Source organism: Lethenteron reissneri, unplaced genomic scaffold, assembly GCF_015708825.2.
Source record: "Lethenteron reissneri isolate LAM-NWPU_2019-01 unplaced genomic scaffold, ASM1570882v1 scaffold_1638, whole genome shotgun sequence".
Classification (NCBI taxonomy): domain Eukaryota; kingdom Metazoa; phylum Chordata; class Hyperoartia; order Petromyzontiformes; family Petromyzontidae; genus Lethenteron; species Lethenteron reissneri.
Window position 1 is genome coordinate 1,562,756 of NW_026891375.1, and position 11,782 is coordinate 1,574,537.

General features: G+C 54.9%; 1 protein-coding gene across 1 annotated transcript; it reads left to right on the top strand.

The window, feature by feature from the left end:
* The first annotated feature begins 661 nt into the window (after positions 1-661).
* LOC133362923 (putative ferric-chelate reductase 1) lies at positions 662-9,947 on the top strand. Its single transcript, XM_061581903.1, has 6 exons — positions 662-910; positions 2,303-2,515; positions 3,592-3,701; positions 4,824-4,933; positions 7,328-7,395; positions 8,674-9,947. The coding sequence occupies exons 2-6, from the start codon at positions 2,425-2,427 to the stop codon at positions 8,790-8,792; spliced, it is 498 nt and encodes a 165-aa protein (XP_061437887.1). The 5' UTR covers positions 662-910; positions 2,303-2,424; the 3' UTR covers positions 8,793-9,947.
* Positions 9,948-11,782: the final 1,835 nt, after the last annotated feature.

Sequence of the window (11,782 nt, forward strand, 5' to 3'; positions counted from 1 at the left end):
CTCCAATTACGACTGCGAACAAAAGAAAAGCGATCTTCGTAGGCTCACCGCATTCTCCCAGTCTGCAATTAACAATGCTTGTTCATGATTCTGACCTCTGGAGTTTGAGGTTACAAGGCAGGGCTCACCATCATCATCGCTCGCACAGCAAACCGCTCGAGGCGTCTCGCCAAAACCTGAAATGCAAGTTCACGAGTCAACTCTACAACTCGACAGTTGACTGTTATATTTATTTCTCAGCTGCTGCGTTTATGTTTTTCAGAAGCGACCCGAGATTTCCGCAAATGATAGCTCAACGCAGCGGATTATCAGCATCACTACCATCACCGTCATCATCACGCAGACATTTACAGTATTCACTGGAATCGCGTGATGTTATTGATTCAAAATGTGGAGGGGGGGGGGGAGGAGACCCGGAAAAAAATCCGCGTGACCACAGGTAGAGAGACGCCGCAAAACTCCAAATATGCAACACGACCTGCTGAATACCAGTTATTTATTTATTTTATTTATTTATTTCATTTGATTTATTTCGTATAACACTGTGAGCCATTCGGCGAGGTATTCAACATCTCGCCACACGCCAAAATACTATAGCAGGCGTGGCCAGGGTGGGGGTCGAACCCACGAACCCCCCCCTTGTATACCAGGCGAGGTAGTCAACATCTCCCAAGTCACCTTGACGCCTCATGTGTTGGTGGGGGGGGGCACTTGGCTATAAATAATCTCGGCTGTGCCGTCGTGTAGATTGGAACCAAGCAACCGACCCCAACGCCCACATCGCAGAGAGAGAGAGCGAGAGCGAGCGACACGCAGCTGGCACCAACCTGTCTCTGGTGACGTCTCGTGCCAGGCTAGGTGCACCTTTCAAGGTCGTTGTACGCCAAGTGTCTCGAGTTTCACGGTCAAGGTAAGGATCTGGCTTCTGTACTGGACATGCGGACGAGAGCGTCTGAGTTTGTCGGAGTCCTCCTGCAGTGTAACGAGTCTGATAGGACATGGGAGCGAGATGTTGACTACCTCGCCTGGTATGCAGGAGGTCGTGGGTACGATCCCGACCCTGACGCCTGCTGCTGTATGTTTGGAGTTTGCGGTTTCTCTCTTCTCCGGGTCCTCTGTGTATGTATGCATCCATCTGTGTGTGTGCATCTCTCTGTGTGTGTATGTATGTATCTGTGTGTGTATGTATCTCTGTGTGTGCCGTTCCGGCCTTCATAGGTGCTCGCTAACAGCACTTGCCCCTACAGTCTGTTGAGGCTATACGGGGGATATTTGTCTGTGTTAGACAGTACACACAGCGTTGTATCTGTGAGTGTATGCATCTGTGTGCATGTATCTGTGTGTATCTGTGTGTATGTATCTGCGTATGTATCTCTGTGTGTATGTATCTGTGCGCTAAATGTTACCAGGCCAACTGGGCCTCAAATGTCGTAGCTGGTGCGATGTGTAAACGTCGGCAATGGGGAGACAAAGGCGGCCGGGCGTGGTGCTGGCCACCCACCCCCTCGTGTGCCACAGTGCCGGTAGCCTTTATAGCTGCTACTCGTGAATAGCACTTGCCCCTCCAAGGCTACACGCGGGATCTTTGTCACCACGACGCTCTCGTGCCAGGCTAGGTGCACTTTCAAAGCCATCGCGTGAAGTGCTCGCTGCTGCTGCTGGCAGGTCACACACAAGCACAAAGATCCCCCGTGCACTGCCGGAGTAAGATAGTGCGGGGCCTGGCGCTTATGCTATAACGGGGCCCTAAATAAACACAAATATTAAAACACAATTGTTTTACGTGCACAGTAAAGTTATTGTATTTCTCATTTGCTATACAGCCGGATAATACGACAAATCGCTAACCTTAAACACCCAGTCGTTCGTAAAAGTTGAAGGGCAGTATAGTACTATAGTAATAGAGCAAGTGCAGAATCACTGAACCGGAATTGAAAGCTTGACAGCATTTAGCGCGGGGCCCTTGAAAGTGCGGGGCCCGTAGCATTTGTAGCTACGACACGTGTAGCTGCTGCACGTGTCGCAGCTACAACACGTGCTGCAGCTACTACACGTGCAGTAGCTACTAGACGTGTAGTAGCTACTAGACGTGTAGTAGCTACAACACGTGTCGTAGCTGTTACACGTGTAAGCAGCTGCGACACGTGCCGCAGCTACACGTGTAGCTACTACACGTGTAGTAGCTACTACACCACCTGCCCCCCCCAACCTGCCCCCTCACCACCTGTCCCCTCACCACCTGCATTCTCACCACCTGCCCCTCACCACCTGCCCCCCCCACCTGCTCCCCCGTGCCGTGCAGAGCTCCATGAGGCTGCAGATGTCAGCGTGGCTTGCCCTCCCCCTCCTCCTCCTCGCTTGCTGGGGGGCCCCGCGGGGGCCGAGGCCTACGGGGATGGGGCCCCCAAGGAAACCTGCGGCTCCATGACCCCGGGCCACGGGATGGCCGTCCCCAGCCTCGTCTACAGCATCAACGTCTCGGGGACGACCTTCACCAACACCTCCAGCCTCACTGGTGAGGAGGTGGGGGGGTGAGGAGGTGGTGAGAAGTGTGTGTGGGGGGGGTGAGGAAGTAGAGGGGGAGAGGTGAGGAAGTGGGGGAGGGGCTCTGCGATGATTCAGGTCGGTCACTCGCCGGCTCGCTCACATGGCGGCCAGTCACCTCCTTGTTACTCTTCTACAGCGACGACCACCGTGGTTACTGTCCTCGTTAGTGAGTGGGGTGAGTGATGGCTGGGTGAGTGATTGGGTGGATGAGTGGGTGAGTGATTGGGTGGCTGAGTGATTGGGTGGGTGAGTGATTGGGTGGATGGTTGGGTGAGTGGCTGAGTGGGTGGGTGAGTGATTTGGTGGGTGAGTGATTATGTGGGTGAGTCATTGTGTGGGTGGGTCATTGTGTGGGTGGTTGGGTCATTGTGTGGATGGTTGGGTGAGTGAGTGGCTGGGTGAATGATTATGTGGGTGAAGTGAGTCGGTGAGCGAGCGTTGCCAAATCCGCCTGCGAGTCTCTCTCGAACTCACCAGATGAGTTCGAGCTGAAGCGGTCGCAGTCAGCGAGCGCCGGCGGCTTCGCAACGCTCGCGAGTTGCATTCGCGTGGCTGCGTCTGGTGGTGACTGTGTGGGGGAAGGGGGTGGCACGACATAGAACGTGGACTCTTACCCAACATTCATCCGGGTGGCGTTTTCTCTTTACCCACCCAATTATGAGAAGTAAAAATCAATCCCTTCTTCTTCGTCTTCACGATGGCGGTCGGTGGATTGGGATTGGTGGGACCCCACCCCCCCTCCGGTGCCCCACCCCCCCCCCCGTGCCCCCCTACCCCAGTGTTCCCCCACCCCAATGCCCCCCCCGGTGCCCCCCCCACCGGTGTCCCCCCACCCCCTGGTGCCCCCCCCACCCCCGGTTCTCCCCCCACCCCCCGGTCTCGATTCGGTTGACAGTGAAGCCATTGGCGGCGTAGGAAGGTTGAGGCCGGTGGAGGCTCGACCGGCAGGGTCCCCTGGACGAGATGTTTATTGTTGACGTCGGCTGCCCGTGAGCTTGATGTGAGCACACGGAACCCCCCACCCCCTCCCCGCTTCCCCATCAGTGACCGTGAACGGAACCTACCAAGGTGTGATCATGCAGGCCCGGGCTCCAGGCTGCTCCACTCCCGTCGGGACCTGGGCCACTCCACCCGCAGACACCAAGGTCATGCAGGTATCACCACCTGGACCACCACCACCCACACCGAGCCTCACCTGGGCCACTACCACCACCACCCACACACACCGAGCCCCACCTAGACCACCACCACCCACCCACACACACCGAGCCTCACCTAGACCACCACCACCACCCACACACCGAGCTCCACCTGGACCACCACCACCACCCACACACCGAGCCTCACCTGGGCCACTACCACCACCACCCACACACACCGAGCTCCACCTGGACCACCACCACACCACCCCACACTGAGCTCCACCTGGGCCACCACTACCACCACCACCCACACACACCGAGCCTCACCTAGACCACCACCACCCACACACACCGAGCCTCACCTAGACCACCACCACCCACACACCGAGCCCCACCTGGACCACCACCACCCGTGGACACGAAAGGAATTTTAGTTCTCATAATTGGCGACTTAATGATCGGAGTGTGATATGATCACAAATCGTAACCAAATTAGTTCCTAGTTCAGCACTAACCGGTTGTGTGTCGGAGAGTAAACTCACAACGTTTACAACTCGAGCACCGTGACGATTCGAGTACCGTGACGATTCGCTGGTGGTTACAACAACAACAACAACCAGCAGCAGCCTCATCAGGCGACAGCCAGAATCGGCAATGTTGTTTTACGTTCCAACACACACCTGGTTTGCGCTGTACTAAGTCACTAATCGTTCTCGTTGTGTTTACGTGGCACAAACCTCCTTACTGACTGGCTGTGTCGGGTGGTGGCGGCGGGTTTAATGACACATTGATATATTTACGCGATCTAACACAAAAAACAAGCTCCTTTATTAGAGTTTAAGACGTAGTAGGCTTTCACGACCAATATCATCCATAATACAGGTTTTTTGGGGTTAGATCACGTAAATATATAAATGTAGTTAAATCCGCCATTACCCGATGCAGCCAATTAGTAAGGGTCGTCACATAAATAGAATGTGGCCAATTCGTCACCAGTTTTATAATTTTAGCTTGACCCCTCCCTCTCCACCTCCCTCCCTCCTATCCCCTCCCTGTTACCTCCCTCTCCTCCCCCTCCTCCCCTCCCTCCCTCTCCTCCTTCTCTTCCCTCCCCCCATTCACTCCCCCCCCCAGTGCTCGTCTGCGAGTGACACGATGACCCATAGCAGCACGACGAATAAGGTCAACTCCGTTTACATCTGGACTTCTCCCAAGAGCGGAGCGCCAGCCAGCGTCGAGTTTGTGTAAGGCTTTGGTATCTGTGTGAATGTCTGTGTGGCTTTTTTCTATGTGTGTGTTTGTGTGTGAGTGTCTTTGTTATCTGTGTGTCAGTGTGTGTGTCTGGAAGGATGCCCTGATGGTCCCCATCTTTAAGACGGGAGACCGCACAGACTGTAACAACTACAGGGGCATCTCACTCCTCAGTGTGACGAGAAAGGTCCTGGCAAGGATTATTCAACTCCGCCTTGCTAGGCACGCTGAGGAGAGGCTTGTGGAGCCCCAATGTGGTTTCAGGAAAGAGCAGTCCTGCACAGATGCCATATTTTCTGTCCGTCTGCTACAGCAGAGATGTAGGGAATTCCAACAAGACCTACATCTCTGCTTTATGACCTGGTCAAGGCCTATGATACCATCAGTAGGCCTGGGCTCTGGGTTGTTCTTCGTGCTTTCGGAGTCCCTGACCCGCTGCTCACGATCATTAAGGACCTTCATGATGGTGAGCGGGCCCGGGTAAAACTACGTGGCCGGGAGTTAGAGCCATTCCCTGGTCACCTTGGGGTGCGACAGGGATGTCCTCTGGCTCCAACATTATTTAACATTTATTTCGACCACGTAGTTCGTGAAGCCTTCAGTAACTGTACCGGAGGAATTTGCATCTGGTACAGATACAATGGGAGGCTGATCGATGCCCGGGTGCGGTCAAGGGATGGCTCCCTATTGGTCAACTATGTTACGTATGCCGATGACCTGGTAATTGCGGCTCACTCAGAGGAGAAGTTGGAGGCGCTGCTGCTGAAACTGGAGTGTGCCATTAAGAGGTGGGCCTTACCATCAGCCCCACCAAAACGAAGCACCTGCCTGGGTATTTTGTACCATCGGGCACTCCACCCCCACAACTCCCAATCGGTGATGGGGCAGTTGTGGAGAGAGTGGAGAGTTTCCCATACCTGGGCAGTGTGCTCATGGCCGGCTCCGGTTTAACAGCAGAGGTCCCACTCCGATTCAGTCGAGCGGCATTATCTTTTCATCGGTTGTGTAACGCTGTGTGGAAGCTACCTGGTCTGTCGCTCCGCACGAAGCTTCGGGTCTTCTCGGCCACAGTCATTCCCTCCCTTCGCTATGCTTGCGAAACGTGGACCCCCCTAATGGAACATCTTCTCCGGCTAGAAACATTTAGGCTGGCCTGCCTACGATCAATCCTGGGTTTAACCAGGCTGGATTGTGTGAGGAGCTCACAAATCCTCGAAAGATCTGGACAAAGTCCCATCAGTGAGCTCCTCCGGCAGGCAAGGCTGCGTTGGCTGGGCCATGTAGCCCGCATGCCCAATCACCGCATGCCCAAACAGCGTTTGTTCGACTGGATCAAGGGGGTTAAACGGGCGCAGCACGGCTAGAGAGAGATGGAGTGATGTGGTACAAGAGGATGTGGAGCTGAGTGGACATGCCGATGACTGGTACCAGCGGTGTCAAGATCGGCCTCTGTGGAGGAGGCTCGTGAAGGATGCTACTGGGCAGTTGGAGGCAGTCGCCCTCCAACAACAACGGACGGCGGAGGAGTGACGCTCACAACAACGAGCAGAGCACCTGGTGGCTAAAGCACAGCAAGTTGGCACAGTAGGGGGCACAGGTGGTACATCAGCCAGTTATCTCGGTCATCTCAGTCAGTCGACCCGTGGCACCTGGGTCTGCCCCGTGACCTCCTGCCAGCGGGCATTCGACACTTCACGTGGCCTCAAGGTGCACATGGCCTATCACAAGCGTCGTGGTGACGTCACCGCCACTTAGTGGCGTATGGCGGCTGTTGTTGTTGTTGTGTGTCTGTGTGGCTTTGTTATCTGTGTGTCGGTGTGTGTCAGTGTGCGCGTGTCTGTGTGTGGGGAGCAGTCGCAGTTACTGCGCCCCACCTCGAGTCCCGCTCACAGCCACCAACCAACACCAGTGACGGGTTAATTGGGCCTCCCCTAGGTCGACTCCGCCTCAAATGAGTACCTGGTGTAGCGGTGTGTAGTAAACATCGCTACTGGGGTCTGTTAAGGCTACACGGGGGATCTTTGTGTTTGTTTGTGATAAACCGCTGCGCCACCACTCCCCAATACCCATTCCAACTTCCTGCCATTCCCCACTAAGTGACGGTGACGTCACCACGCCGCCCGTGCCAGGCTAGGTGCACGTTGTGAGGCCACCGTCACGTGTCAAAGGCTCTCGCGGCTGGCAGGGGGAGGTCACAGGCCAGAGCCCAGATGCCACGGGCTGACTGATGCACCGTCTGTGCCTCACCATCATCACCCTCACCACCACCGCCATCATCTTCATCACCAGCACCACCACCACCACGACGATGATGACGACGATGATGATGACGAAGATGACGATGACGACGATGATGATGACGATGTGAGTTCCCGTTGTGCCCACAGGGCGACCGTTGCTCAGAACAAGGATCAGTGGATTAAGAACATCAAGTCCGCAGCCGTCACGGCCCAAGGTAGCACACACACACCCGCACACAGACTCACTCTCACACACAGACTCACTCGCACACACACACACCCGCACACAGACTCACACACACACACACACCCGCACACAGACTCACTCACACACAGACTCACTCGCACACAGACTCACTCGCACACAGACTCACTCGCACACAGACTCACTCACACACAGACTCACTCAACACACACACACACACCGCACACAGACTCACTCACTCACACACAGACTCACTCGCACACAGACTTACACACAGACTCGCTCGCACACAGACTCACATACACACAGACTCGCTCGCACACAGACTCACACACACACACAGACTCACACCCACACAGACTCACACAAAGACACAGATCCCCTGGGTAGCCTGAACAGACTGTTGGGGCAAGTGCTGTTAGCGCAGCACCTACGAAGGCCGACACTGTGGCACACGAGGGGGTGGGTGGCCAGCACCACGCTCGTCCGCATTTGTCTCCCCAGTGGCGATGTTTACTACACACCGCATCAGGTACTCATTTGAGGCTGAGTCGACCTAGGGGAGGCTCAGGACCAGTTCAGATAATCGTCACCGATGTTGGCCGTGAGCGGGAATCGAACTTGGGTCGTAGCTGGGTTCTTAGCGCAGCGTAGCGCGAACCGCTACACGACCGCCCCCCACGTAACCATCGTCTTGTGGGGAACATCGCCACTGGGGAGACAAAGGTGGCCGGGCGCGAAGGTTGACAGACCCAACCCCTCGTGTGCCACACTGCCGGTAGCCTTCCTAGGTGCTGCTGCTACTCGCTGAAAGCACTTGCCCCAACAGTCTGTTAGAGGCTACACGGTGGAACCTTTGTCAATATCTTATTAGGTCTTCTGGCTCCGCGTCACACCCACAGATCGGCCACGTAGATTCAGCTCCTGCCTTCTAAAAACAGATTAAAATTTGAGCATTAAACCGATGATGGAGTTGGAACGGTGGCGCAGTGGTTAGCGCACTGCGTTCGAACCATGGATGAAGTGACCCGAGTTTGATCGCTAACCGCTGCGCCACCACTCCCCGTTCCCGTCAGCAAATTCCTATACCGTACACTCTGCACGAACACACATACTTGCTCGCATACCTCGGCCACACGTATCCTCATAGCTTCACGCACGTTACAAAGGCGGCAGGGCGTGGTGCTGGCCACCAACCCCCTCGTGTGCCGGTAGTCGGTTGACAGCACTTGCCCCAACAGTCTGCTAAGGCTACACGGGGGACCCTGTGTCTTTTGTCTGTGTGCAGGATACAGCACCATCACCACGACCTGCGGAGCAGGACTCGGATCGACGTTCCGGTCTCCGGCCTCCATCGCGTGGACCCTGCCGCTGGGCATCATGGTCTTTATGATAGCCCGTGTCTAGATGTTGATGGCACACATTCACTCTCCCACTCACATACTCACTCTGACACTCTCACACTCACCCTGACACTCACTCTGACACTCACACACTCACTAACAGACTGTTTGGTCAAGTGCTGTTAGCGAGCACCTATGAAGGCTGGAACGGCACACGAGGGGGTGGGTGGACAGCACCACGCCCAGCCGCCTTCGTTTCCCCAGTGGCGATGTTTACACACCGCACCGGGTACTCATTTGAGGCTGAGTCATCCTAGGGGAGGCCCAGGACCGATTCAGATAATCGGTGTTGGCTGTGAGCGGGAATCGAACTCATGTCGCCGGGTTCGTAGCGCAGTGCGCTGACCGCTGCACTACCGCTCCCCACTACACACACGCTGGACACACACTGTACACACACACACACATGTACACACACACATGTACACACGTACACACACGCACGGACACAACAACCGCCATTCGCACGGAGTGGCGATGATGTCACCACGACGCTTGTGCCAGGCTATGTGCACCTTGAGGCCACATGAAGTGTCGAACGCCCGCTGGCAGGAGGTCACGGGGCAGACCCAGGTGCCACGGGTCGACTGACCGAGATAACTGGCTGATGCACCACCTGTGCCCCCTACTGTGCCAACTCCCTGTGCTTTAGCCACCCGGCGCTCCGCTCGTTGTTGTGAGCGTCGCTCCTCCGCCCTCCGTTGTTGTTGGAGGGCGACTACCTCAAACTGCCCAGTAGCGTCCTTCACGAGCCTCCTCCAGATGCCGATCTTGACACCGCTGGTACCAGTCATCGGCAAGTCCATTCAGCTTCACATCCTCCTGTACCACATCACTCCATCTCTTCTCTAGCCCGTGCCACGCCCGTTCGGCCCCCTCGATCCGGCCGAACACGGACACACACACGGACACACACACACCACGGACAGGGACACACACACGGACACACACACGGACAGCACTTGGCCTGATTCGACCTTGATGCAGGGCGCACCCTTCGGCAGCCACATCCCGCCTGAGACCTTTCTGTTCGAGGGTTAACGCCTCTGTTGGTTTATTTTTAAATGATGTGAAGCGTCACTTGATGTTTGGTGTGGACGATAATAAAATGGTGGTGGATAAAAAAAGCACACAAAGCGGGGGGGTTGATATTTCCGGGTCTGAATTCCAGAATACACCACGACCCAAAACCACCCCAACTCCTACCACACACACACCACACACCACCCACAGACACCACCCCAACTCTCACCACACACACCACCCACACACCCACCCACACACACACCACCCACACAAACACACCACCACCCCAACTCTCACCCCACACACACCACACCACCCCAACTCTCACCCCACACACACCACCCACACACCACCACAAACACACCACACACACCACCCCAACTCTCACCACACACACACCACCCCAACTCTCACCACACACCACCACACACACACCCACCCCCTCCACCACACACACCACCCACAGACACACACCACCCCAACTCTCACCACACATCACCCATCCACACACACACCACCCACCCACCCCACCCACATACACCACCACACACCACCCCAACTCTCACCACACACACACCGACGCTGCTTGTGTGGTGAATCAAATTCGAGCGCGAGATATAAAAAGGTGACGTTTTAGGCAGTGGTCCTCGTTCTTTATGGCACAGGGAACATCTACACAATGTGTGTACCCGGGTATGAAGAATGCGGGCTGTGGCCCGAAACGTCTATTATTTATATAAACTAAACGATGTTTTTTCGATTTAAAGCTTTCGTGACTGCAGGGATTCATCTTCTTGGTTCTTTCGGTAAAGTCACGTAGAAGGGAAGTAATAAAATAATACTTTTATTATGTTTTATTTTTATAATTTTATTATGTTTTATTTTTATTATTTTATTACTTCCCTTCTACGTGACTTTACCGAAAGAACCAAGAAGATAAACGATGGTTTATTTACCAGGTAATAAGGCCCCACTGAGTTATGTAGCTCTTGTCAGAAGCGACCTGGCGACAAATGACATCCCAGCGAAGTGGCTGATGCCATCATCACCATCGTGTGATATGTATAGCAGGCAAATACTGTAAACGCGTTAAGTTGATTCATAAATGTGGAGGGGGATAAATCCACGAGACCACGGGGGAGGGTGAAAGAGACGCAAACTCCAAATATACAGCAGCAGGCATTGTCATGGTCGGGATCAAACCCACGACCTCCTGTACACCAGGCGAGGGAGTAAACATCTCCTAGCCACCGCGATACAGACGAGTCTATAGAAGATGGCCGAGTGGGAGCCCAAGGCCACCCTCCGTGAGTGATCGTGGGAGGTTCACGTCGCGTTCTTTACCGAGATGGGCCGCGAGCGTTCCCAGCGGCAGCTGCCGGGGACCCCTCCTCTAAGTTCTCCAACGCGGGTTCGAGCACGGGCCTGGCTCTACCTCAAGGGTGGCACAGTCGGGTTTCATATTAAACCCGATCATCTGAGATTGGGAGAAATCCGGTTAAGTTGGTTCTAATTGCAGAACCGCCAACTTCTCAACGATGGGCTTCATCCATTCCAAGCTCAGGAATTCACTGGCGCCCACGATTTCGGAAGAGAAGCTCTTGCTCATCGAGACCAACCTGCCCGCATTCTACCACTACCCCGTGCCCGACGGCCCGAGTACGATAATAGCAGCACGGACGAGGAAGCAGCCTAAGCCTTGGATCAGAGTTTCGTATTCATTAAACCAGGTTTTAATTCCCCGAAATCGGGCTTAATTGTATTAAAGAAAAAACCCGATGCCTGCCGCTGGAAAATCGGGTTTTTTCCACCCATGCTCTACATGAGCCCCCGCTGACGCCGAACGTCAAAACCAGACCTTGCAAATGAACACCTGGACACTTTACCCCCAGACCAGGAGCCTGAACAGACGTGGGGCAAGTGCTGTTAGCGGCACCGACGGAGGGCGGAACTGCACACGAGGGGGTT